General features: G+C 41.3%; 1 protein-coding gene across 2 annotated transcripts in view; it reads right to left on the bottom strand.

Annotated features, from left to right (window-relative positions):
* The window catches only part of SETDB1 (SET domain bifurcated histone lysine methyltransferase 1), a 50,615-nt gene extending 29,474 nt beyond the window's left edge, over positions 1-21,141 (bottom strand). The window contains exons 1-4 of one of the 2 annotated variants that reach the window (XM_075561509.1): positions 20,975-21,141; positions 19,484-19,754; positions 18,406-18,557; positions 2,916-2,950 (exon numbers count right to left, since the gene is read on the bottom strand). In XM_075561509.1, coding sequence (XP_075417624.1) covers positions 2,916-2,950; positions 18,406-18,557; positions 19,484-19,743 — 447 coding nt within the window. In that variant the 5' untranslated portion in view covers positions 19,744-19,754; positions 20,975-21,141. The remainder of the gene's footprint in view (positions 1-2,915; positions 2,951-18,405; positions 18,558-19,483; positions 19,755-20,974) is intronic. The other variant, XM_075561500.1, reaches the window with a different exon arrangement.
* Positions 21,142-26,528: the final 5,387 nt, after the last annotated feature.

Genomic DNA, 26,528 nt, shown 5'->3' with positions numbered 1-26,528 from the left:
CTCCCTCTTCATGTCATCTGGCTGCCCAGATTATTTATACATGCTGAATAATAAGGGTGAAAGATGCACACCTTTCCTGGGTTTTATTTCTTTAATATTAAAAGATAACTTTATTGGGGGCTCTTACAGCTTTTATAATAATCCATACATCCATTGTATCAAGCATATTTGTACATGTTGCCATCATTTTTTTCTAGACATTTACTTTCTACTGAGCTCTTGGTATCAGCTCCTCTTTTGTCCTCCCTCCTCTCCCCTACTCTCCAGGAACCCTTATTATATATTTGGGAGCTCTTACAGATATAATAGCCCATAATTCAGTTAGATCATGCATAATTTTACAATAGCTACCACCATCAGTTTCTTCTCGAACTCTTTGACATCACCTTCCCTTTATCCCCTCCCTCCTCTCCCCTACTCCTCAGGAACGCTTATTATATAACACATATATAATTTTTTGTGTGCGTGCCCTATCTTACACCATCCAATGTATCCATTCATCTGCAATTTTGTTATTGGTTCCCTTCGAGTGGGGTTATTGCCGTCATCATTCCTATGAGCTCCATCTCCCCACCCGCCTTCCTGTACCCCTGATACTGTTTCCGAAAGGTTATCACTCTTAATTATACAAATGAACATACCCAGGTCTAACAAGATTAATGAGGTAAAACAAAGACAGTAAGGGGGAAAATATTCAAATACCTGGAAGATAATTATATGTTTTATCGGTGCTACACTGCTTCCGTGTGGCTCATCTGTGAGGGACTGTCCAATTATCTTACAGGTGGGTTTTGGGTCTCCACTTTGTCCACGTTCCTTCACATCAATCTGATTGCTTGTTTTTGACTTCTGATATTTATCCCCTTCGACACCTCATGATCACACAGGGTGGTGTGCTTCATCCATGTAGACTTTGTTGCTTCCTTGCTAGATGGTTACTGTTTATCCTCATTCCTTTAAAAGCCCAGATGCTGCATCCTTTAATAGCTAGGCACCATCAGCTGTCTTCAGCAATCTCGTTGGGAAGGTGAGTATCATATACTGCCACATTATTAGAACAAATAGCTCTTGTACTAATATTTAAGTAGAGACCCAAAGTCCATCTGCTTCTTTGTTGTATTTACATATATACACATAAATAGACAAACACACCTATCTTTATATATTTATATATATAATCTATAGTTATACCTATACATGTAATTTTTACTTTCTTCTTTCCTTTTTTTCAAAGAATCCTTCAATACTGCAACTCAACGCTTGAATTTTTTCTTCTTTCAGCTTGGCATTTGCAGTGTGCTCTTCCCTTTCAGTTTCCTAACTCCAGGTCTTTATACAGTTCATCATGTTTACTTTGTCTTCTTGAGCTTCCCTCGGAAATTTCCTGTTCAACTTATCTCATCATTTTTTCCATTTGCTTTAGATGCTTTCTATAATCAAGTTTCAGTCTCTTCTGACATCTACTGTATTTGTTTTTTTAAACATTTTATTAGGGGCTCATACAACTCTTATCACAACCCACACATATACATACATCAATTGTATAAAGCACATCCGTACATTCTTTGCCCTAATCACTCTCAAAGCATTTGCTCTCCCATCTACTGTGTTTTTAAAAGTTTTATTGACATATTAAATGGTGTGAATATATTAAAGAGAGTTGTGCAATCATCAACATAACCCATTTTAGAACATATTCTTCATTTTTGTACTTAATGCTATTAACCCTCCATCTCCTCCAATATCCCCTGCCATAACCCTAGAAAGCTATTTACTCTCTCTACAGATTGACCTATTCGGACATCTACTTTGATCTTTCATTTGTTCTTGCCTTTTAAATGACCTTTTGCCTTCATGTATGATTTTTTTTCTTCACCAGTTTTATTTGTACAATAACCACCATAATCAGTTTTAGAGCATTTTCTTCATTCTTGTCCTTGTTATTATTAGATGTACGATGCTCGTGATGTCATCTCACAGACCGCAAGGTCTTTTGTGATTTGTGTTCAATGATTGAAATCTATTCTTGAGATAGTCTCAAAATCCTGGTGTAATACACTAAAGTTATATTTTGGCTCTCTCTCTTTGTTTTATTTTCTTTAACTTCACCCTGAACTTACATATGAACAACCGATGGTCTGTTCCACAGTGAGCCCCTGGCCTCTACTGGGCTGCTGATTTTGAATTCCATTTCCTCTTTCCATAAATGAGTCAATTTGATTCCTGTGTATTTCATCTGGTGAAGCCCACATGTACAGTCACCATTTGTTATTGGCAAAAGATATTTATAAGGAATCACTGATCTTTCATAATTCTAATATGAGATAACCAGCTTCTATCACCAAGGCCATATTTTTTAACCACTGTTCCCTCTTCTTTGTCTCCAACTTTTGCATTCTGCATCAACTAACACTACATCCTTATTGCAAGCGTGATCACTTTCAGACGGACGTCGGGACAATTCTTCAATGTCTTCATCACTCGCTTCAGTGGTTAGGGCATACATATGAGTAAGAGTTGTACTGACTGACTTTCCTTGTAGAAATATAGATAGTATCCCACCATGGACAGCACTGTACTTCAAGATACGTCTGAAAATGCTTTCTGAATTCATCATCTGCAGCCAACTAAATATGATTATCTGGTTCAAAACAGGCAATACGAATCTGATTCAATTCACTAATGCCTATTTGATCAAGACATGTTGATCAAGACATGTCAGAATCAAATTAAGGGCAGTGAAAAGATAGTGCATACACATCTTTTGCATTCTTTTAACATCTATTAAAAGACTGTAACACAGAGAGCTGATAACAGGGTTAATGGTCCATGGTTGAACTAAATGAATGAATAGACCATAATTTCTACCATTCCCACATTTTTATCTTATCCTTCCTCCACTCACCCCAACTCACCTTCTGGTCTTTCGGAGTTCTGCTCCCAGCATCACCTATGGAGAAGAAGAACTCTAATGAATATAAGAATCTTACATACACAAATTTTAGAGACATCAAGAACAGAGCTGTAATATGCGCACAAGGCTATGAGTAAAAGTAGTGCAGAAAGAACACAGAGCAATGGATAACAGGGCTAACTTCCGGATAAAGTTCTGGGGAAATAGTGAGCTATAGAATTTGGTGGTTTCTTAAAAAAAAATTACACAGGTATTTAATTAGCTTAATTTATAGAGCAGGTTTCTTGTTTGGTTTTTTAGTCCCCAATGGTGCCTAGATAACATCACGAGGCAACAATGCCAGTTTTAAAGAAACCTATGGAGAATTCTAAGAATAACATGTTGCTGCTCCTCAAGAAGGGGCCAATGAGACTGTGTCAGCAGCTCTGTTATTCAGAAGCAACTCTGTTGCAGTCTCTCCACCTCAGGATTTGAAGACAAGGCGGCACTGTTAGGGCACTCCCAAAGCCCATAGGTTCTCTCTCCTGAGAGCGGTGCTCCAGCATCCATGTGCCCGAAGCCGAGCTGCCTGAACATCAGAATTTTGCTTGTACTGTTTTGCTACTACTGCATTTTATAGACCATCTGGTCTGCAGCTGCCAACAGAGCTTTCAACAATAATACAGTACGAGGAGTCATTGCTGCTGCCTACTGATCTTTCAGAAGATCCAAATAGCCCCCATGATAGAACTAATATTAGGATGCCATATTTTAGTGTAAGCCAGACCTTAGGGGGATTAAATGGATGTTTCTGGTCTTTTTATCTCTAATTGGTATCCTCCTCCTTCGTATGGTGTATCCGAGGTCCTGCTATTTCTCCTCTTAATTCTGTAAATTTCTCATCTACAAGCGCTACTATAAATTGATTTTTGCTTGTGTACATGCTCTTCAGCACTTCCTTGAACTCCTCCTGTTTGATTCGCTGCACCGTAATGTCAGCCATGTCTCCGCCTGCAGCAGAGTCTTACCATCTTCCTCCACCACCACTAAGACTAATGCCACTGCTGCCACCACTTCCTCCACTTCTTCCTCCTTTGGCAATTCAGACCCGGCACACGTATGCTGCCGCTGCCACCTTGGCCGCTGTGTTCTCCTCAATGTGGTGTATTTTTAATTTTATAGCACTACTTTATTATTTGTTCAATTTCCAATGTGAGATATGGTCAACAGATTAAGCAATTAATCTCCATATTGAGCAGTAACATCTACAGACCATTTTACAACAATGGAAATGTTCTGCAACGCGGCCCTATCCAGTGTGCTGCCACGTGGCTACTGACGTTACACGAAATGTGCCTGATGCAACCAAGGAGATCGCTATTAAATACAATGTGAGATTGTAACTTACAGACCATACAACTGTTTTAAGTGTATAGTTTGGTGGTTTTCAGTATACTCACAAAGTTGTACCATCACAACTATGTAGTTCTTGAACATTTTCACCTCTGTGTAAGAAATGCTACATTTATTAGTAGTCACTCCTCATTCTTCCTCCCCCTATGCCCCCCCCCCCGCCTCTGGGAACAACTTACTTTATTTGCAGATTTACTAGACTTTCATATGTATGGACACACAATATGTGGGCTTTTTGGTCAGCGTTTTCACTTAGCATAATGTTTTCAAGGTTAGTCCCTATGGCAGCGTGTTATCAGTACTGCTTTCCTTTTAGAGCCGAATAATAATGTATCACATTTTATTTATCCAATCAGTAGCTAGTGTACATTTGGATTGCTTGGGCTGTAATGAAAATGTGACCATGGATATTCATGTATTTATATAAACATATTTTCATTTCTCATGTATCGATAGGATTGGAACTGTTGAATCACATATTACCTCTACCTATAACCTTTACAGAACTGTCATACTTTTTCCATTGACATCCCCCATCAGCAATGGATGGGGTCCAGATTTCTCCAGATTATCCTCAATACCTTTTTGTCATATTTTTATCACAGCTAGGACAATGTGTGTGGTCTTGATTGGTATTTCTTATAAACTGTTGAGCATCTTTCTATATGCTTATTTGTTTTTTGCACATCTTTTTAAGCAAAATCTTAAGATTGGGCTGTTTATGGTTGAGTACACAAGTCTTTAATATATTTTGGGTACTAGACCCTTTGATTTAAATAGAAACATGTGGATAGTGACTACCATATGGAATTAACACATTTAGAGTAAGTTCTAGAAACATAAAACATTAAGTATAGAAAACACTGTAAATGTCCCCAAACAACACAGTGGCTCAAAAAGCTATTTGTCTACATGAGGCTTACAAAGGATCTTCAGTAATAGAATGCTTAAAAACATTCTACATAAAAAGAAAAAAAATTAGAATAACCCCAATAAGAAAGATAGTGAACATCAAATGTTGGAGAGGGTGTGGAGAGATTGGCAGTCTACACACAGGTGGTGGCCATGTAAACATGTACAACTGTTGTGGAACGCAATATGGCACTACCCAAAATAACGGGCAATCAGTACACCACTCAGAAATACCCAAAGAAATGAGACAGACCGCGACCAGACATATGCTCGCCCACGTTCAAGGCAGCACAGTTCACAACAGCCCAAATGTCCATCACTAGAAGAATGGATGAAGGAACTCTGGTACATACACAAAGGAGTACTATATATCCCTAAAACACAGCTATGAAAGCATGAAACATTCATGACACGGAGGGACCTGGAAACCATCATGCTGAGTGAAGTCAGTCATTTACAAAAGACAAATACTGTATTAGTACTACTACTCTAGGGACCAAATACCAAGATGAAGGCAGGCTTCTGCTCCCAGGACATGTAAACATCTAATCTGATAGACGGCTTGTCTAGCATCCATGAAACATGTCTTATCCTCTATGTGCATTTTAAAAAACCACTTTGAGGGGGGAGCCCTCACCCCAGCTGGGGCCAGCCTTTCTAGACATGCGGAGAGGGAGACGGCCACTCAGGTGCTTGCCATACACAGTTGTGCTGAGGACACCTCAGGCCACCACACTGAGGGCGTTTCCAACATGCTGCCAATTCAAGTCAAGATGGGGCAGGAGTCAGGATGTCTCAGAGAAAGCAATTGCACCTCCCACAGGAAAACCAGGAATCCTTATACAGAACCTGGTAGAGTAGGCTCCTACTCGGACACTTTGACCTCATTTTCATCTAGCTTTTGGTGACCCAGGTCATGTGCTGTGAACTACTGGGGCTTCAGACTGTTCTCCTAAGGGACACATCATTCATCGGCCACACCTAAAGGATTAGATGTTGAAAACCTCACCAACTGAACTGGGCTTTACCTCAAACTCACCTGTAGCCCTTGGACTTAAAGCTGAAACCCTCTCCTGTGAGGAGAATCAGATGGCTGCTATTCCAAGGACATAGAACTGGCAGAAATTGGACCTTGGTTCTGTTTTCTTGCCTGTGCGTGCCCAATGAATGACGGGTGGGAACTAAGTATACGCACTAGTTTAATGTGTCGTTGCTCCATTATGACACCTATTAATCTGGTTGCAGTGGTTCTGCTGGTGTGAATAGTATCCAAAGTTCCACCCTAACACCAACCCCATTGTTTGTGTGAATAGTGCTAGTCACTTAAGAATAACCTGTACAAATCAGTAATCATATACTGCTGTTCATAGCTGCTTTATATTCATAATTTCCTCTTCTCAACAGCACTTTAAATTATGCACGATTAGCTAACTTAACGATACTGTCAATAGAATTATTTTATGCCCCGAGGGGGATCATTAATAATGTTCTCTAACATAAAATGACAATGATGACTCTAAGAGACATATATAAACCTTAGATGAGCGAATGGATTTTTGGACTTGCACGTAAGTCTAGCCTCAATCTAATAATTAGTTTTTATGACAAGGCCCTGCTTGATGCTCACCCTCATGAAGAGATCGCTGGAAATATGAGTGCTCCAGCAAAGTGCTGAAGAAACTCGATGGGGCCTGGCTATCTGAAGGGAAAGTACTCGAGGTCTTAAAAAAATTGTTTTCAAACAAGCAGCCATCTAAGTAAGGTGTCAACTATATCCACATGGAAGAAGCACACCAGCCTGTGTGATCCATGGATTATAAAAAGAAAAAATCCAAAGGAAGAAATAGTATAGAGCTTAAATTGTGAACAGCTGGTTAGCAGAAGGTTATGGATGACAGTGGAAGCCCAAACTCCACTTGCATGTACACATGGATTAATCCTCCAGCGACTCCCTCTGACATGAGAGAAGGATGTGAACAGCCTTGTTAGTCAACCGTAGCACATGTTGTCAGGTTAAAACGTCCGTCATGAGTACCTTTTGACCTCCCTCGTGAGCCATTTTCCTTTGGACAGCACACTGGGGATGTAAACAGCTTTGCTACCATGCAGCATGCACCGGAGCGTGAATTACTGCATACGCAGTTAGGTACCATGCAGCATGCACTGGAGCGTGAATTACTGCACATGCCGTTAGGTACCATGCAGCATGCACTGGGGCGTGAATTACTACTGCACATGCCGTTAGGTACCATGCAACATGCACTGGAGCGTGAATTACTACTGCACACGCAGTTAGGTACCATGCAGCATGCACTGGAGCGTGAATTACTACTGCAAACGCCGTTAGGTACCATGCAGCATGCACCAGAGCGTGAATTACTGCACACGCCGTTAAGTTAGCATTGTAACACTTTATCACATGATCTCCCTTCTGACTCATTTAAAATTTGTTCAGTTTTTATCATTTTCTTTCGATTGAGGTTTTTTTGTGTGTTTTGCTTTTTAAAATGTTTTTTTCTGCATAGGAAATCCAGGAGAGGTAAATCTATAGAGACAGTAACAGGATTCCTGGTTCCTTGGGGGTCTGGCAAAGGAGGTTGGGGTGGGGATGGGATGGAGAGCTAATAACGATAAGTACAAGAACAAAGAAAATGTGCTAAAATTGATTGTGGTGATGACTGGTTTTTAATGCGACTGAACTATTTAACTGCATGATTTGTAAAGTACATACCAATAAAAGTTTAAAAAATAAGTTATAATACAAATTATTTGATATGTTTCAAACTTAAGAGAGAATAGACTCACAAATGTGCACATTGCCCTCCAGTTCTCAAAAACCTTTGGTGTGTGATTAACTGTTGGTTAGTCTAGAAGTCAGCACATGAGAAAAGGCTTAAAAATACTAGTACTGCAAATATTCAAAAAAAACACAAAAACTAGTCCCACAACCAAGTAAGAAGGAGAGGAGCAGTTTATTAATCTTGCAGTACTTTAGTTTTTATTATAAAGTAACATACACATATGGTAAAAAAGAAAACACATACACAAATCAAATAAAATGAAATAAAACAAAAACTGAAACATGTTACGGTGATGGAAATTTGGCAATTATTATGGGGTAGTGATTATGATCAATGTAATTGATATCACAAAATTATATCCTGAGAGGTTGGGGAGAGGGCAGGGAAAGAGATGGGAGAAAGGAGGAGGAGGAGGAAGAAGATAAAGAAAACGAAGACAAGAGGACATAGCGGGGAAAAGGGTAAAGTTGGGTAAATGAGGAGCTGATACAAAGGGCTAAAGTAAAAAGAAAATGTTTTGAAAATGATGAGGGCAACAAATGTACAAATGTGCTTGACACAAAGAATGTATGTATGGATTGTTATAAAAGTTGTACAAGCCCCCAATAAAATAATTTATATATATATATATATATATATATATATATATATCCTGAAATATGTTGAATTGGCAAATTACATATTCAGAAAATAATAATTTATAATTTATCAAGGGGTCACAAGGGTGGGGGAAGGAAGGTGGAAAAAGAGAAGCTGACACCAAGGGTTCAAGTAGAAAGAAAATGTTTTTAAAATGCTGATGGCAACATAAATACAAATGTGCTGGATACAACTGATGTTTGGATTGTAATAAGAGCTGTAAGATCCCCCTAATAAAATTATTAAAAATAAACGAACAAATAAAAAACCATATATATAGTGGAAATTAAGGTCATTCCCACCCTTGTTACCTTCCTCAGAAACACCCATATTATCAGTTTCTTTTGTGTACAAAGATTTTTCTGTAATTATACATAAGTACTCCTCACTGCTTTACTCATATTCAATATTATATTTTCTATGCTGCTCTTTCCCCCTTTGCATTAAAAATAAGGAGGAATGTATTTTCTACCAGTAACTGTAACTCTGAATTATTCTTCTGGATGGCTATCTAACACCTGGGACAGTGGTACCATGTCTATTTAGAATTTGAGCTTTTCATAGATATAGTATGAGGGCCACCCCCCCGCCCAAATAGAACATGCACTGGATGGAGCGGCATCACTCGCTCTGAATTCGTGCACCCAATGGCACAGCCTGGGAAGGCTCTCTGTGGTCAAAGTAAACTTTTTCATAAAAGCAGTTTCACTTGGATTTTGTTTTTCGTGGTGGCTGATTTAAGAGAACAGCCTGTGACTGTGAGACTGTGTTTCAGGACAAATGCCGCAGAAACTTGTGATGTTGAACACGGCTCATAAGGACAGGGCTGTGGGAAAAACTCAAGTGTATGAGTGGTTTTCTTGTTTCAAAAAAAGTGAAATGTTGATTGATGACAAGCCTCATTTTAGATGTCTGTCAACTTCCCAAATGGGCAAAAATGATGACTCATAGTACATTTGGAGTGTGTTCTACCAGGTCAGACTGTTAAACCAGCTTTCTATTTAGAGGTTTTGAAAAGATTGCATAACAGTGTATGACAAAAAGGTATGACTTGTGGCAGATAGGGGGCTGGTTTTGCCACCACAACACACCTGCTCACAGCCATCTCAATGCGCTAGTTTTTGGAAAGAAAAAAAACACAACAAAAACCCAGCACGCCACTCTTGTCCCACACTCCTGACTCACCTGACCTTGCTCCATGCAACTTCTTTGTGTTGCAGCAAATGCAGAGAGACATGAAAGAGGTGAAGAGAAAAATGAGGAGGAAATGCTGCAGCCGTCCAAACAGATGAGTTTGAAAACTGTTTCCAAGAGTGGAACCACAGATTTGACAAATGTATTAAGTGTAATGTAGAGTAAGTAACTTTGAAGGTGATAAGGTGGTTTTGTAAAAAAAATTAAATACCTAGCTTTTGGGGATAATTCGGGATTTTGGAGGGTTCCCCCTTGTATATAACAAACAATGCTGCAATGAACCTGAGTCTGGATATAATCATCATCAAAATGGCTTCGTGGGCACTGAATACATTTTCTACAGTTACAGAGTTGAAATCATGAGACTACGATGTAGGGAGAAGAGAGGTGCTAAAAAGGAGATTAAATAGGGTGGTTAATTTAAAATCACCAAACTAGTAATACATAGGGATGACCTAAACATCTAGTTCTGCTAAAAGCATATGTAGAAATTTTATGGTAATAGATTGAAAACTTACATTAATACCAAGTGGGGTGAATGTGGAACAGAAATTTAAATTATCATGGAATGAACTTTAGGGAGTCACTGAGACTGGATGAATCTATGAAGCTAATTGTCTGAAATAATCTTTAATCTTTATGTCAAAAATATCCTCTGAAGTCTTTATTTTATTCTTCTTTTAACCAAACAATAGTTGAAGAAAGTCTCTCTTGATCAGAGCACACGGGAGCAGATGAAGGGGCAGGAGGAGACAGTGGAACACAGCCTGGCCCATCAGGCCGTGAGGATGATGTTCCTGAGTAGAGCAGCCAGTCCACAGAGAGAACAACATGGCTGGCCCCACTATGAGACATGATGCCAATCAGTGACTAAGGGCGATACAGGGGACAGTACCGGAGACACAGTGTGGGAATTGCACCTGACCTGATCCCACCACACCGGGGCAAATCATATGGGGAGTGCAGCGGAACAGCAAGGGAATGGAGTGGCAAGGTCCCCAGGGAATGCTGAAAGTGGACTTTGGGGCCAGGGCATGGTGCCCCAACAGACTGGACTGGAAAACACTCCTTAGGGCCAATAAACGATCCTTGAACTAACTACAAGCTTTTCTTTCGTGATGTGTTGTTTCGTTCTTTGTCAGTGGTTTGTTTTTGTTGTTTTGTTGTCTGGTTGTATACTGTTACTTTGTTTTCCTTCCTATGTCTTGTTTTCCTGCATGTTATTGTCTCCACAGGTCTGTCTGAATAGGACAGGCTGGATGAACTATCTGGAGGAAAAACAACTGGACCGACAGTTCCGGGGGGGGGGGGTCTTGGGGTGGGGGGGTTAGGGGGGGTAAAGAAGTGGTATTAACAAACACAGGGACAAGGGAACAACATAGGACCCAAAATGGTAGTGAGGGAGGAGTGGCAGGCCTGGTGGGGAATGATCAAGGGTAAGGTTGCGTAGAGAAGAGGTACAGCTGTAACCCAGGTGGTGACGGAGCATGGTAGTAGGGCAGGAGGAATGGCAAGGGAGATGGAGGAAAGAGCTAGGAGTCAAGGGGAATTTATGGAGGTCCAGACAAAGACATGTACATGCAAATATATATATATATATATATATATATATATATATATATATATATATATATATATGGAAGGGGAAATAGATCTATGTGTCTATATTTATAGGTTTAGTATTAAGGTGGCGGAAGGACCTTGGGCCTCTACTTAAGCACTCCCTCAATGCATGTTTTATTAAATTGGCACTCTACGATGCCCACCCTCCCGACACAACTGCTGAAGCCAAAGTGGGTGAACAAGTAAATGTGGTGAAGAAATCTGATGGTGCCCGGCTATCAAAAGAGATAGTGACTGGGGTCTTAAAGGCTTGAAGGCAAACAAGCGGCCATCCAGCTAAAAAGCAACAAAGCCCACATGGAAGAACACACCAGCCTGTGTGATCGAGTGGTCCCGAAGTGATCAGTTATCAGGCATCAAAGAACAAAAATCATATCATTGGCTGCACACCTCCATGATACGATCGCCGAAGACAAACGGGTGCATAAGTAAATGTGGCGAAGAAAGCTGATGGTGCCCGGCTATCGAAAGAGATAGTGTCTGGGGTCTCAAAGGCTTGAAGGTGAACAAGCGGCCATCTAGCTCAGAAGCAATAAAGCCCACATGGAAGAAGCACACCAGCCTGTGTGATCACGAGGTGCCAAAGGGACCAGGTATAAGGCATCATGCAAAATATATATATATATGTGTGTGTGTGTATGTATATATATGTATATATATTTGTGTGTGTATATATACCATAGTGAATGAAGGGGGAAGTGCAGAGTGGAGACCCAAGGCCCATTTGTCGGCCACTGGAGATCCCCTCACAGAGGGGTTTAGGAGAGATGGGTCAGTCAGGGTGCGATGTAGTACCGATGAAGAACACAGCTTTCCCCAGATCCTGGATGCTTCCTCCCCCCAACTACCATGATCCGAATTCTACCTTGCAGGACTGGATAGGGCAGAGGTTGTACACTGGTGCATATGGGAGCTGGAGGCACAGGGAATCCAGGGTGGACGATACCTTCAGGACCAGGGTTGTGAGGGGCGATGCTGGGAGAGTGGAGGGTGAGTGGATTGGAAAGGGGGAACTGCTTACAAGGATCCACATGTGACCTCTTCCCTGGGAGAGGGACAGCAGAGAAGGGGGGAAGGGAGACTCCAGATAGGGCAAGATATGACAAAATAACAATCTATAAATTATCAGGGGCTCATGAGGGAGGGGGGAGTGGGGAGGGAGGGGACAAAAAAAAAAGAGGACCTGATGCAAAGGGCTTAAGTGGAGAGCAAATGCTTTGAAAATGATTAGGGCAAAGAATGTATGTACATGTATGGATTGTGATAAGAGTTGTATGAGCCCCTAATAAAATGTTTTAAAAAAGTCTCTCATAAGTATTGTGCTCTTTTAAGAATGAACTATTTGCATGGACTCAAAATGAAAACTGGAAAGATTAGATAGGAAGGGAACTTAGGAGCGGGGACTTTAAGGTCATGGGAATGAGTAATTCAGAAAAAGAGGCGAGAATGGCTGTACAATTTGAAGACTGCACTCGGTGCCATCTAGTTGTGCATGTAGAATTTGCCCATTCTCATAGATGTTCAAAACAATGGTTTTTTAAACATTCAATAAAATCAAAATTTACTCAGCTAAGAGTTCTTAGCAAACAGAAGTTAAGTTCTTTTAACTAAATGACATCTATAAAACCTGATAACAAACAATTGGTCTTGAAACGGAAAAGTTGAAAATATTTCTTTTAAAACAATCCACAACATTAAAAAAACCCATCATACACTTCTACTTAACATTATAACAGAAGTCCTAGTAGGGTACAAGATAAATGAGCTATCTTTTATATAAACAAAGGGAAAAAGTTAACTGGTATTGTTTGCAGACTACGATCTACAAAGAAAATCTAAATGAATTTTTAGAAGAATGAAATAAAGTTGACCACACAGAAAAGCCAATATATAAGTTCATTACACCAAGGTATAAATATATCCAAGGAACGTCTACTAGCCTGAGACCAGAAGAACTAGATGGTGCCTAGCCACCACCAGCAATCCCTCTCCTCAGGACAATACGAAGCCCTGAACAGAATGGGAGATATATATGTACAACGGAATTCAAAATCATAAAAATGACCAAATTTATGAACTAATCTAATCTAAAATGAACCCACTGCCAAATATTACCTTTCAGGCAAACAAAAGACAGAGTTCTAAAGGGAACAATGACACCCATGAGCAACATGCTCCACAGAAGCACCCATACTAGACCAAAAGGCAGCATTTGCCCAAAACAACGTTCAAAAAGTAGGATAGGAAAGGATGAGGAATGGAAAAGGAGAATCCAGGGAGGAAGTGGGAAAAGTGTTGTAACACTGAAGGGATTACAACTGAAGTATCAAACTGTGTACAAATTGCTGACTGGGTAACTAATTTGCTCTGTAAATTTCCACCCAAACCTCAATAGAATATTCAATAAAAAGAAAAAAGACAGTCACAGTTCTATATTCTATTAACAAATGTACATAGGATCGCTATGAGTCTGGACCAACCCAACAGTACCTAACAACAATGGACATCAACAGTTAATGCAAAGTAAAAGGCTCTCTTGTAGCTACTGAAAATGGTAAAGTAGCCAGGACTAAGTCTGAGAAAAGATGTCATGCTTTTTGTGGTGGAAATTAACAAACTTAACTGAAAAACACGAAAGATCTAAATCAAAAATTTTTGTATGGCAGAATTAAATAAGACATTAACAACATTCCCTAGATTTATCTTTGAAAATGTCCATCTTTGGGGGTTTGGGGGGAGGAGAGTAGGGAACAGCTGTGTATCAGTCAAGGTTTCCCTAATACAGAACAAAGCAAGGTTTGTTATGCAACTAACAGATATAAAATTCTATAAAACCACAATGTTTCAAAGAGCATAGGAGTAAAAGTTCTAATAAGTGTAAAAAGAAAGAAAACACATCCAAATTAAAAAGGAAGGAGACTTAGTTTATTTGTAGCCGGCACAGTGGTCGTTTTAAGTTGCAGTTAGGTACGTGGCGGCCATTCAGATTCACAGAGCAGCACCTGGTGCATCAGAACTGCATCTCCACAGCTGCTACGTCTGAGCGCACTGTCGCCGCCATTCGTCACTGCTCACTCCCTCTCGAGGAGGGTCTTCACCTTTCCGCTAACCCACTACTCTCCCAAGCATGACGTCCTTGCCCAAGGACACGGCGCTCCTAAAAGCAGTCTTCTAACGAGAAAATGCAACAGACACCTACAAAAAGCCTCCAGATTAAGTGAGCTTCATGAGGTTACATGCTACAAGAGCAATACCAAATCGTCACTTTATCTCCGTTTCCTAGCAACCATTCACCCTACAATGAAATCAAGAAAACAATTCCTTGATGCACGATTCCCACTCCCACGCCCCGCCCCCACCACGAGCAAAAGAAACGTAGGTGAAAGGAGACAGCAGTCAGTGTAAGATATGGAAACAAAATAACTTATAATTTATCAAGAGGTCAGGAGGGAGAAAAAATGAGGAGCGGCTACCAAGGGCTCAAAGAGAAAGTAAATGTCTAGAAAGTGATGGCAACATATGTACACATATGCTCTATACAACTGATGTATGGATTGTTATAAGAGCTGTAAGAGCCCCCAATAAAATGATTAAAAAAAAGAATTCCTAAGAATTACTTAGGACTAAATTTAACATATCTTCGCTGAAATTACAGAAGACCAAAACTAATGGAGAGATGTTCTATGTTCATAAATTAGAACACTCAATATCGTTAAAGCAGTGATATTACCCAACTTCATCTCTAGATTCAACACAATGCCTATTAAAAAATCCCAGAGGCATTTTTGGTGGAAATTGACAAGCTGATCCTAAAATTTATGTGGAAGTGCGAAGGACGCAAAGCAATCTAATGGTTTTGAATACAGATGAATCTAGAGGGCTTATATGAACTGTTGTCAATCACAAAGCATAAAGCTACAGTGATTAGAAGGCTGGTGTCAGTGTAAAGGCAGATACTCAGATAAATGAATGCAGTAAGAGTCCAGAAATAAACTCTTACAAGGGGTTCATTCATTTTTGGCAAAGGTACCAAAAGCCTTGATAGAACAACTAAATATCTCTTCGCAAAACAAACAAAATCAGACCCTCAACCCTTACCTTAAGAAATTTTACTCTATTAAGGTGGCGGAAGGACCTTGGGCCTCTACTCAAACACTCCCTCAATGCATGAATACTTTCTTTTATTAAATTAGAACTCTATGATGCTCACTCTCCCGACACAACTGCTGGAGCCAAAGGGGGTGAACAAGTAAATGTGGTGAAGAAAGCTGATGGTGCCCGGTTATCAAAAGAGATAGTGACTGGGGTCTTAAAGGCTTGAAGATAAACAAGCGGCCATCTAGCTCAGAAGCAACAAAGTCCACATGGAAGAACACACCAGCCTGTGTGATCGAGTGGTCCCGAAGGGATCAGTTACCAGGCATCAAAGAACAAAAAATCATATCATTGACTGCACACCTCCATGATAGGATCGCTGAAGACAAATGGGTGCATAAGCAAATGTGGTGAAGAAAGCTGATGGTGCCCTGCTATCAAAAGAGATAATGTCTGGGGTCTTAAAGGCTTGAAGGTGAGCAAGTGGCCATCTAGCTAAGAAGCAAAAAAGCCCACATGGAAGAAGCACACCGGCCAGTGCGATCACGAGGTGCCAAGGGACCAGGTATAAGGCATCATGCAAAAAAAAAAAAGATATGTGTGTGTGTGTGTGTGTATATATATATATATATATATATATATATACCATATTAAATGAAGGGGGAAGTGCAGAGTGGAGACCCAAGGCCCATTTGTCGGCCACTGGAGATCCCCTCACAGAGGGGTTTAGGAGAGGAGATGGGTTAATTAGGGTGCGAGGTAGTACCGATGAAGAACACAGCTTTCCCCCAGATCCTGGATGCTTCCTCCCCCCAGCTACCATGATCCGAATTCTACCTTGCAGGGCTGGATAGGGCAGAGGCTGTACACTGGTACATATGAGGGCTGGAGACACAGGGAATCCAGGGTGGATGATACCTTCAGGACCAAGGGTGTGAGGGGCGATGCTGGGAGAGTGGAGGGTGAGTGGGTTGGAAAGGGGGAACTGATTACAAGGATCCACATGTGACCTCTTCCCTGGGAGAGGGACAGCAGAGAAGGGGGGCAGGGGAGACTCCGGATAGGGCAAGATATGACAAAATAACGATGTATAAATTACCAAGGGCACATGAGGGAGGGGGGAGAGGGGAGGGAGGGAAAAAAAAAAGAGGACCTGATGCAAAGGGCTTAAGTGGAGAGCAAATGCTTTTGAGAATGATTGGGGCAGGGAATGTATGGATGTGCTTTATACAATTGATGTATGTATATGTATGGATTATGATAAGAGTTGTACGAGTCCCTAATAAAATTTAAAAAAAGAAAAGAGGAGAAAAAAAATGATTAGGGCAAAGAATGTACAGATGTGCTTTATACAATTGATATATGTATATGTATGGACTGTGATAAGAGTTGTAGGAGCCCCTAATAAATTGTTAAAAAAAAAAAAAGAAATTTTACTCGTCCAAAGACATCTTTACAATTAAAATTACTAGCCACAAACTGGGAAAAATATTTGTAAAACATACCTGATAAAGGAATTGCATCAAAAAACATACATAAAGAAGCATTCACATACACCAATAGGACGAACGACCAAATGTCAGAAAGAGCAAAAAAGATCATGATATTCCCCCAAAGAATTTTCACATACTAATGTATGTTATGAAGACGTTCAATGTCCTCAGTCCTTACTGCTAGTGCTGGGAGTCATTCAGTTGGTTACGACTCACAGCGACCCCATGTACAGTACAACAAAACGAAACAGTCGGTCCCGCACCATCTGCACAATTGCTATGTTTGGGCATTAGTAGTGAGAGAAAGGTAAACTACAATCACAATGGAATACCTCCATACAATCACTAAAATGGCTGAAAAAGAAAAGGCCAAAAAGCATTGGGGATGATGTGGAAAATCTAGAACCCTCAGACTTTGCTAGGGGGATAGGAAATGGCATAGCCACTTTGAAAAACCATTGGGCAGTTTCTTAAAAAGTGAAATACCCTCTGTTGTTGTGGAGATAATTCTGCGTCAGAGTGGCCCAATAGGCCTGTAGGATTTCCAAGGTGCAATCTTTATGAAGTCAATAGCTAAATATTTCTTCTGTGTGATGGGGTTGGTGGGTTTGAACTGCCAACCTTTCAGTTAGCAGTTGAGCATGAAACCAAGATGCCTTATATTTATCACAAGACCTAGCAATTGCACTTGTAGGTATACATCCAAGGGAATTGAAACACATTAAGAGCCAGAAACTGCAATGCGATTCAAGTGTCTTATTGATTAGAGAATAGCTAGACATATGGCATATCCGTACAAAATGTACTAATAAGCAAAAGGTGCAAACATGGATGATTCTCATATATAGTGACAGGAATCACATGATAAAGACTATATACAGTATGCTTTTATTTATATAAAATTTCTAGAAATGGCAAAACTATAGAGAAAGCAAATCAGTTCTTTGGCTGGAGGGGGCACTTGGGGTGGGCAATGAAAAAGCACGAGCACTTTCTGGGGTGATGCAAGGTTGCACAACCACACACATTTACTAAAGCTCAAGCCACATGCTTAAAATGAGGGAATTTATGGCGCATAAATGAAACTTAAAGACTAAAAAACTGACAACAACCAGAGACTCTATTGGCCTGGGATTACGTACATCTTTAGGTGCTGATACCACCTCTAAGGAAATGGAAGGCAATTCAGAATAGACGGTACTAAGGATGGAGAAAGGTTTATTCAATTGGGGAAGAGCAGAGGGGAGATCTATAAAACGAGCAGGCCAGGCATTTTCCATCTGCTCATCTTCCAGTGTTTCAGCAAACCTGAAACTTTCCTATCCAAAGCCTTATCCCATACCTGAATCAATACTGAGGACATCATCATCTTCATCAGGAATTTCAATTATTTCGGTAGGATGGGAAGCTTCATCCTCAGAACTACTTTCCCGGTACTGAAGTCCCAGATTGGAGTAGAAATCTTTCACCAAAGACTCACAATTAGTCACTGCCCTATTTGGGGATACATGTGAGAAAGGTCAAAGCCAGCTCAAGAAGGAGGTACACTCAAAAACTCAAATTCACTGCCATTAAGTTGATACTGACTAATAATGACCCCACTGGACAAGGTAGAACTGTCCCCATGTTTCTGAGACTTTAACTCTTCACAAGAGTAGAGCGCCTCATCTTTCTCCCTCTGAGTGGCTGGTGGTTTCAAACTGCTGTCCTTGCAGTTAGCAGACCAATGAGTAACCACTGCCAAGGCTCCTGCTTCACTTTCTCAAAAATCCTCTAGGGTGGGGGAGGGAGGGAATAAAGAGCCGATATCAAAGGGCTCCTACTTGAGAAGAAAATGTTTTGAAAATTATGATGGCAGCATCTGTACAAGTTCACTTGATATAATTCATTTATGGATTGCTTTATCTGTAAGAGCCCCTAATAAAAGGGTCAATTAAAAAAATATATAAATACACATATATCTTAAAAAGGTTCAAAGCACAGAGCCTTCAATCTGAACCTCATTTTAAACTTGTTATTTGAAAATGTGCTTCAAATGACAAATAAATAAGGTCCCATAAATATTCTGGGGTTTCAGAATAGAAACAAGATTTTAGAAATTCACTAATGCTCTGGAGCTACATAAAACAGCAAGCAATTCTTCACATTTTTCACTCTAAAAATTTCCTTAGGGAAGCAAAGTAGGATGAAGCATTAGGTAGGAATTCTGAGGAAAAAGGAAAAGGGACTCAAGCTCTGGGCTCTTCTACTTTTGATCATATATGTTCACCTCTGATAGATGGATATTATGGGCAATTGTGAGCGCTGACTTTGAACCATGAACTCTGAGGCAGAATAAGGTCCACACAGCTATACTTCATGAACTAACTACATGGTGCTAGGCACAAGCAATCTCCTTTCAGTTCCCCTGCGATCCTTACCTGGAGGCATCATCAAAGAGCTGATCAACATGGGCCACCTCAGATTCCTTCTGTATTACCCACGTCTCCAATTCTGCTAGTTGCTTCTTGCGCTGCTGCACACAGTCCATTTTCTCTAATTCTTCATCAATCAGCTGCCGAAGGTCTTCCATAGAGATGCCCAGCTCCTCAACCACTGCTTGTTGCAGTGCTTCAATCTCTTCGGACTCCATCGTAGCTGTTGCTGCACCTAAACCAATGCACTCAGGCATGGAGGACATGCTGCTGTCCTCTAAATGAAAGAGAATTACCTTAGAGGTCATAGTAAGTATAACTAAGAGAGAACTGTCGGCCTCTAATAAAACTCAGACATACCCTGTTACCTGTGTTACATTTGAGCCTGGGTTCTCTCTCTCAAGTTCTCAGCCTATTCTAAAGACTAACAGGCTTGAATAAGACTTAGGAGCTTGAAAGGGCATAGAAAGCAGGGTCTCATAAAGAATACAGTACCTTACCTTACAATCCTCACATGACTCACCAATGCTTATTATTTCTCTGTCTGTGAAAAAATATTGTCTGTACATGTACCCCACAATAATATGTAAGCAGAGGACAGGAGCTGTTGCTCTTCTTGACTAAGCGTATAATTTAGTAAGCTTGTTATAGAAAATTTGAACATCTTGAAAATTAAGGGGTGTAGGGGGGACACCAAGCAAGGGGAAAGCTACAACACAGCATTACAAGAACTTTGGATCTTTTGGTAAAATACAGATAGTGGTCATACATGACACTTAAAAAGTTAAACTGGAAGCCATATTACAGAATCCCTACAAAATCAGGTTTACGAAGTGTTTATGCAATGAGTAACTAATGTCATCTTTTGTTGTTTAATAGACTAAGATAGGTCTATGTCTACATGCTACCTCTAATTTGATCAATTATCTCTGTAACTCACTTTACAGTATTTCTCATCTAATTACTTATCCCCCTGATGGTACTTTGCTTCGATGTCAACATTTATCGCTATTTGTACTGCCATATAAAATATCTTACAGCACACAAAAGCTTGCAGCAAAAGGAAGTCATTCCAAAGTAAAAGTTGGAATAAAACGTGGCTAACTTAAATCCACAGTCCAAATCACTCATACATTGGTGTTAACTGGTTTTTTTCCCCCTCCCCGACCACACGGTTAAAACAAGACTGAGGCCAGACGGCCGTACGACCTCAAGGCCAATTCTCGGCGTCTCCATTTTTTGCTTTACCACAAACGCCTGGCCCCCTTCACCACGCTACCCAATTTAAAGAGGCGTCCCACTCACTCCCTCCCTCCCGGGTTCAGTTCAGCCCCGCCCCGGTCGTCCCCCGGGAAGACTTCCTTCCCACCTTCGCCCAACCTCCCACAAAACATCCCGACAAGCCCTTGGTCTGCAAACACCTCCACGAGGGGTTCCCCACGCTCCCCGCGCGCAGCTGTACTAGCTCTTTTTCGACCAGCCAGGTCTCGGACTTACCACTCCGGGGTCGGACTCGACTGGAAGAGGGAAGAACGAAAAAGGGAAAGGGAAACGGGATGGGGAGAAACGTGAGGCAGGGAAAGGGAAGAAAGAGTCGCCCGGAAGCAGACCGAAGGCACCTTTCCGGTCGCCGCAACGGTAGCCTGAAGGGGTCAAATTCAAAGACGCAGGGCGCCCCTGAGAAGCTGGGCAAACGAAAGCGACTGCGCGTGCGCGAAGGCAAAGCCTGTCGGGCACACGTGAGAGAGAATCCCAACTGGGTACAGTGGGCGGGGCCAGAGCCCCAACTGGGCGAAGTGGGCGGGGCCAGAGTCCCAACTGGGCGAAGTGGGCGGGGCCAGAAGTGCATAAGAAGCCCCGCCTCTCCCACTACCCTCTGCTAGTGGCAAGTAATACTACGGTTATTTTGTAAAAAAAAAGAAATAGGCATTCTTAAAGTCTGTCTGTTTTTTGTTTTTTCCTTTTTTTGTTTGTTTTTTACTTTTGCTTGAGTTCGTTTTACTACGTAAATCGGACATTTGTAACAAATCAAATAATATTAAGATGTTACAAGTAAAACGTGGTAATCTATTTATTAACTACAAAGTCAACAATTTTAACCTACCAGCTGCTATCTAAAGGAAAGATGGTGCTTTCTACTCCCAGACAAAACTGACGATGGCAATGAATTTGATTTTCACTTACCTATACATACACGTTCCTATATGTGTATTTTAACATTTAACAGTAGATCTCCTTTGAATACCAGTGCCAGTAAAAGATAAGACTGGATTTTTTGACAACTGCATAATATTGCATCGTACATTGGTCTAAATGAGTTTTTAGTTACTACAAATAAAGTCACATTGACATTAATATTCTTTTGAATTATTACCTTTATTTTTTAATAATTCCAAAAACAAAATCATTGCCTTCAAATTCCGACTCTGAGCGACCCTACATAAAAAAAATAAAACTAAATAAAACTCACTGCCATCCAGTGGATGCTGACTCATAATAACCCTATAGGGCAGTGTAGAACTGCCCCTGTGAATTTCTAATGCTCTGTTTGTGGGAATAGAAAGCCCCGACTGTCTCCCATGGCGTTGCTAGTAGTTTCCAACTGCAGACCTTAAAGATGAAAGCCCAATGTGTAACCACTACACCACCAGAGCTCCTTCAGTGACCCTACATAGTTTCATAATTCATCATTCACAGCCACCCAGTCAATTCTGACTCATAGTGACCTATAGGACAAGGTAGAACTGCCCTTGTGGACTGTAAATTTTCATGATACCCTGTTTCCCCAAGAATAAGACAGTGTCTTATATTAATTTTGCTCCCATAGATGTGCTAGGTCTTATTTTCAAGGAATGTCTTATTTTTCCATGAAGAAGAATACGGTACACATTTATTGTTGAACAACAAAAAGGAAATGTATTACCTATATATGGTATGGTAGTAATTGTGGATCTTCTTAAAGACGGTTCACTTCGCTGAAGGAAATGATCCAGCCAGTGTTGTGATGCTTTGAAGTCTTCGGGGGCAATGTCAAACTGGGGTGCCATTGCACGGGCAAATTCTTGAATCTGAGCCCTCTTCACAATCAAAACCTTTGCTCTCCTGTCAACAGCCCATTCACAGGTCAGGTCTTCCAGCTCAGAAAATAATGGTTGCCCACCTAATGTACACTTGCGCTTCTTAGCATTTCCCTGTCCACTTGTTCAATGAGATTACCATACTCTGCTCGCCATTTTCAGACCAATCGGATACTCAGCATCTTCTCTTTGCAGAAAGCACTAAGATTTTGGCCCCAAGAGTCTTCCATGACTCCTTTCTTGTACTCCATGGAGTAGCTTTTTCTTTTTGAGCTCATGTCTAGGGGCAAAAAAAAAAAATGACCCTGGGGTATCAGGGTGGGGGGATCACTTAAAATGACACGAGGATCAGAGGGGGGAATCAAAACGACACAGGAGAATCAGAGGGGGGATTACCATTTTGTAACCCCTTCTGATCCTCCTGTGTCACTTTAAGTGACACCCTAGTGCCATTTTAAGTGATCCCCCTCCCCCCACCCCTGTGCCAGTGGACACCGTCACCAGACATGCCTCCACCCCTTTATCAGACATTTCCCCCTACCTCAGTCACCCCTGTGTGTCCACACAATGTGCCGACTCCTGCCCCGCGCGACTCACTGTCTAAATGGAGTCAGCCAGACTCCGTCAGGGCAGAGCGAGCAGCAGGCGGTAGCTTGTCCTGGCAGCGGCTCGGGCTCTCTGATTAAAAGAGACCTTGCACTTCCTGTCTGCTCAAGCTGCGCTCCGGCCAACAGTGAGCTGCACCGCTACGATCCAGAGTTCAGAGTTACAGTAGTTTGGGGGGCCTATTATCAGGGAGGCCGCATGTTCCGGGAGGCCTTGTTATCAGGGAGGCTTCATGTTCCGGGAGGCCTTATTATTGGGGAGGTCTTATTTTGGGGGAGATGCCTTATATTTCAGCGAGAGACAAAACTGTATGTAAGTCTTATTTTGGGGGATGTCTTACTTTCAGGGAAACACGGTAAGAGAAAGCCTCATCTTTCTCTCTCAGGGAGGCTGATGGCTACAAAACCCACCAAACTCACCGCCATTGAGTCAATTCTGCCTCCAGCAGACCTCCTCCTGTGGGTTTCTGAGCCTGTAACTATACAGGAAAGCATGGACTTTCTCTCATGGAGCTGCTGGAAGCTTTGAACTGAGCTTGTAATTAGAAGCCCAACTAGTAACCTCGATGCTACCAGACCTTGTGGTTAGGCTTTGTAAAATCTTACCTGGAGAAAACAAACAAACTCATCTTTCTCATGTAGAACACCTCAGGATTTCAACCACTGGCCTTATCTGCTGAATGCTTTCCTGGCAATGTCACCACAGCCCCAGCTCCTTATTTCTGTAGAATCTGCTCCTGTGGATTTCTGAGGCTGTATACCTTTAGGGACTAGAAAGCCTTTTCTTTAGGCCCCTGAGCAGCTGGGGGGTTTGAATTGCTGACTTTGTGGTTTGCAGCCCATTGCATAACCCACTACAATACCAAAGAGACACAGTAAAAAGAAGTTTTTTAAAAAATAGAATCTATTACCAAGTTAGGAAAAAGAGGAAAACCCTCAGGGACATGAGACAGTGGCTGCACCAGTGCATTCAAACACATCGTGAGCATGTCCCGAACCAGGCACTCTTTGTCTTGTACGTAGGATCACTCTGCGTTGCAACAGACTTGATGGATCCTAGCAACAGCAATATTGTCAAATTACTTTCAAACCATTGGAAAAAGTCATACTTGCACTCACAGATTTCAGGAAGACTGTTTCTTGACACCCTCATTAGGATTGAAGGCCATCTTTTAACTTAAATTCTTAAAAGAATGTAACATGTCTAAAGCAGTATTTGTGTCAAGATGGACTAGATTGTGTTGTGGAAACAATCTTAAAATCTGAGTAGCTTCCAAAACAGTATTTCCTGCTCAAGGACTCAGGCTGATGAGTAGTAACAGCAGAGGGAGAGAGCTACAGGGAGTCTTACATTGGGAATGAAAGTGACTGAGGTCTCACCCAGCCCCAGGAGTGCCAGAAAGACAGTCAGTCTCTTGCCACTGGAAGGAGAAAGGACTGGGACATTGAATGAAGTGTGCTATTGTCTACCTGTCTCTTGTGATTTGCTCACCTGTCCTCATACCAATTGAACTAGTGAGTAAACCTAAGGACCTAGCGTCATTTAAAAAGTACAAACCAGGACCCTCGATGGAGGATGAAAACACGGTCCAAGTACCAGAATCTTCAATTCCTTGAAATCCATGATTGCGATGTTGTTAGATGCTGTGAGTTCTGATGTTCAGTGACTTTATGTATGACTGAAGAAAGCACCACCAAGTCTTGAGTCACCCTCATATTGATGGCTATGATTGAGGCTATGGGTGCAGCCACGGTGTCAACCCATCTCTTTGAGGGTTTTCCTCTTTTCAAGACACTCACTTTACCAAGCACGATGTTCTTCTCCAGGGACTGGCTCCTTTGAGTAACATTTCCAAAGTACCTGAGTCTCTCATACTTCCAAAACAGATTTGTTTGTTCTTTTGGCGGGCATGATACTATCAATACTATTCTCCAACACCATAATTCAAAGGCATCTGGCTCCACTACAAGACACAACGTCCCTCACTGACCCATAGCACTTAGGGGGGAAACACTGGAGACACCACCGTGCAGGAATTGCGCCTTATCTGTCCTCACCACACCGAGTCAAAACACTAAGGGTGTGCAACAGAACAGCAAGGGGAACAGAGCAACGAAGTTCCCAAGGAATACCAAAAATAGACTTTGGGACAAAGGCATGGCACCCCATCAGACTAGACCGGAAAACACTCCTAAAGGTCAACAAACAGACCTTGAACTATTTACAGAATTTTCTTCCTTTCTTTTTTTTTTTTTTTTTGGTAGTTGGTTTGCTGTTGTTTTGTTTTCTTTTGTTGCTTTGTTTTGTTCTGTCTTGTTGTTTTTGTATTATCACTGCATGTATATTTAGATAAGATAGGCAAAATAAACAATCTGGAGGAGAAAACAAAGGGACTGACAGTTCAGGGTGGGGGGACATGGAAGAGGGGGAGACAGGGGAAAGGAAGTGGGTGTTAACAAACCCAAGGACAAGAGAACAACAAGTGATCCAAAATTGATGGCAAGGAGGGTATAGGAGGCCTGGTAGGGCTTGATCAAGAGCAATGTAACTGAGAGGAGTTACTGAAACCCAAATGACGGCTGAGCATGATAGTGGGACAAGAGGAAAGTAAAATGAAATAGAGGAAAGAACTAGGAGGCAAAGGGCATTTACATAGGTCTAAATAAAGGCATGTATATATGTAAATATATATGTGACATTGGGGAAATAGATCTATGTGCATATATTTATAGGTTTAGTATTAAGGTAGCAGAAGGACATTAGGCATCTATCCAAGTACTCCCTCAATGAAAGAACACTTTGCTTTATTGAACTGGCATTCCATGATGCTCACCTTTCTGACATAATCGTTGAAGACAATGCGGGTGCATAAGCAAAGGTGGTGAAGAAAGTTCATGGTGCCCTGCTATCAAAAGATATAGCATCTGGGGTCTTAAAGGCTCGAAGATAAACAAGCAACCATCTAGCTCAGAAGCAACAAAGCCCACATGGAAGAAGCACATCAGCCTGCTGATCACCAGGTGCCGAAGGGATCAGTTATCAGGCATCAGAGAACAAAAATATCATATCATTGTGGGATTATAAAGAGACTTTTCCCCAGTTTTGTCTCCCCGAAAGACATACCAAACATTAGGGGCATTTTGCTAGCATATGGTAGGGGGGAGATCAGATGCTTACAGACATTCTTCCTGAAGGCATTCAATTGCCAGAAGGGTAGGCCCCACTCCCTGCTGTTAAGGACAATGGGTGACTCCTAAAGTCTTGGGATCATTAGCTTGGATCCTGTAGGTGGGTTCACATCCTACTGATAATGGTTTCTATGGAGATCCAGAGAACAGATTAAACAGGCTCAGTGACATCCAAAGTTA

This window comes from Tenrec ecaudatus, chromosome 1 (assembly GCF_050624435.1).
Source record: "Tenrec ecaudatus isolate mTenEca1 chromosome 1, mTenEca1.hap1, whole genome shotgun sequence".
In the NCBI taxonomy this organism is placed as follows: domain Eukaryota; kingdom Metazoa; phylum Chordata; class Mammalia; order Afrosoricida; family Tenrecidae; genus Tenrec; species Tenrec ecaudatus.
The sequence above is the reverse complement of the archived record's forward strand: the minus strand, read 5'-3'. Positions and strand labels throughout refer to the sequence as shown.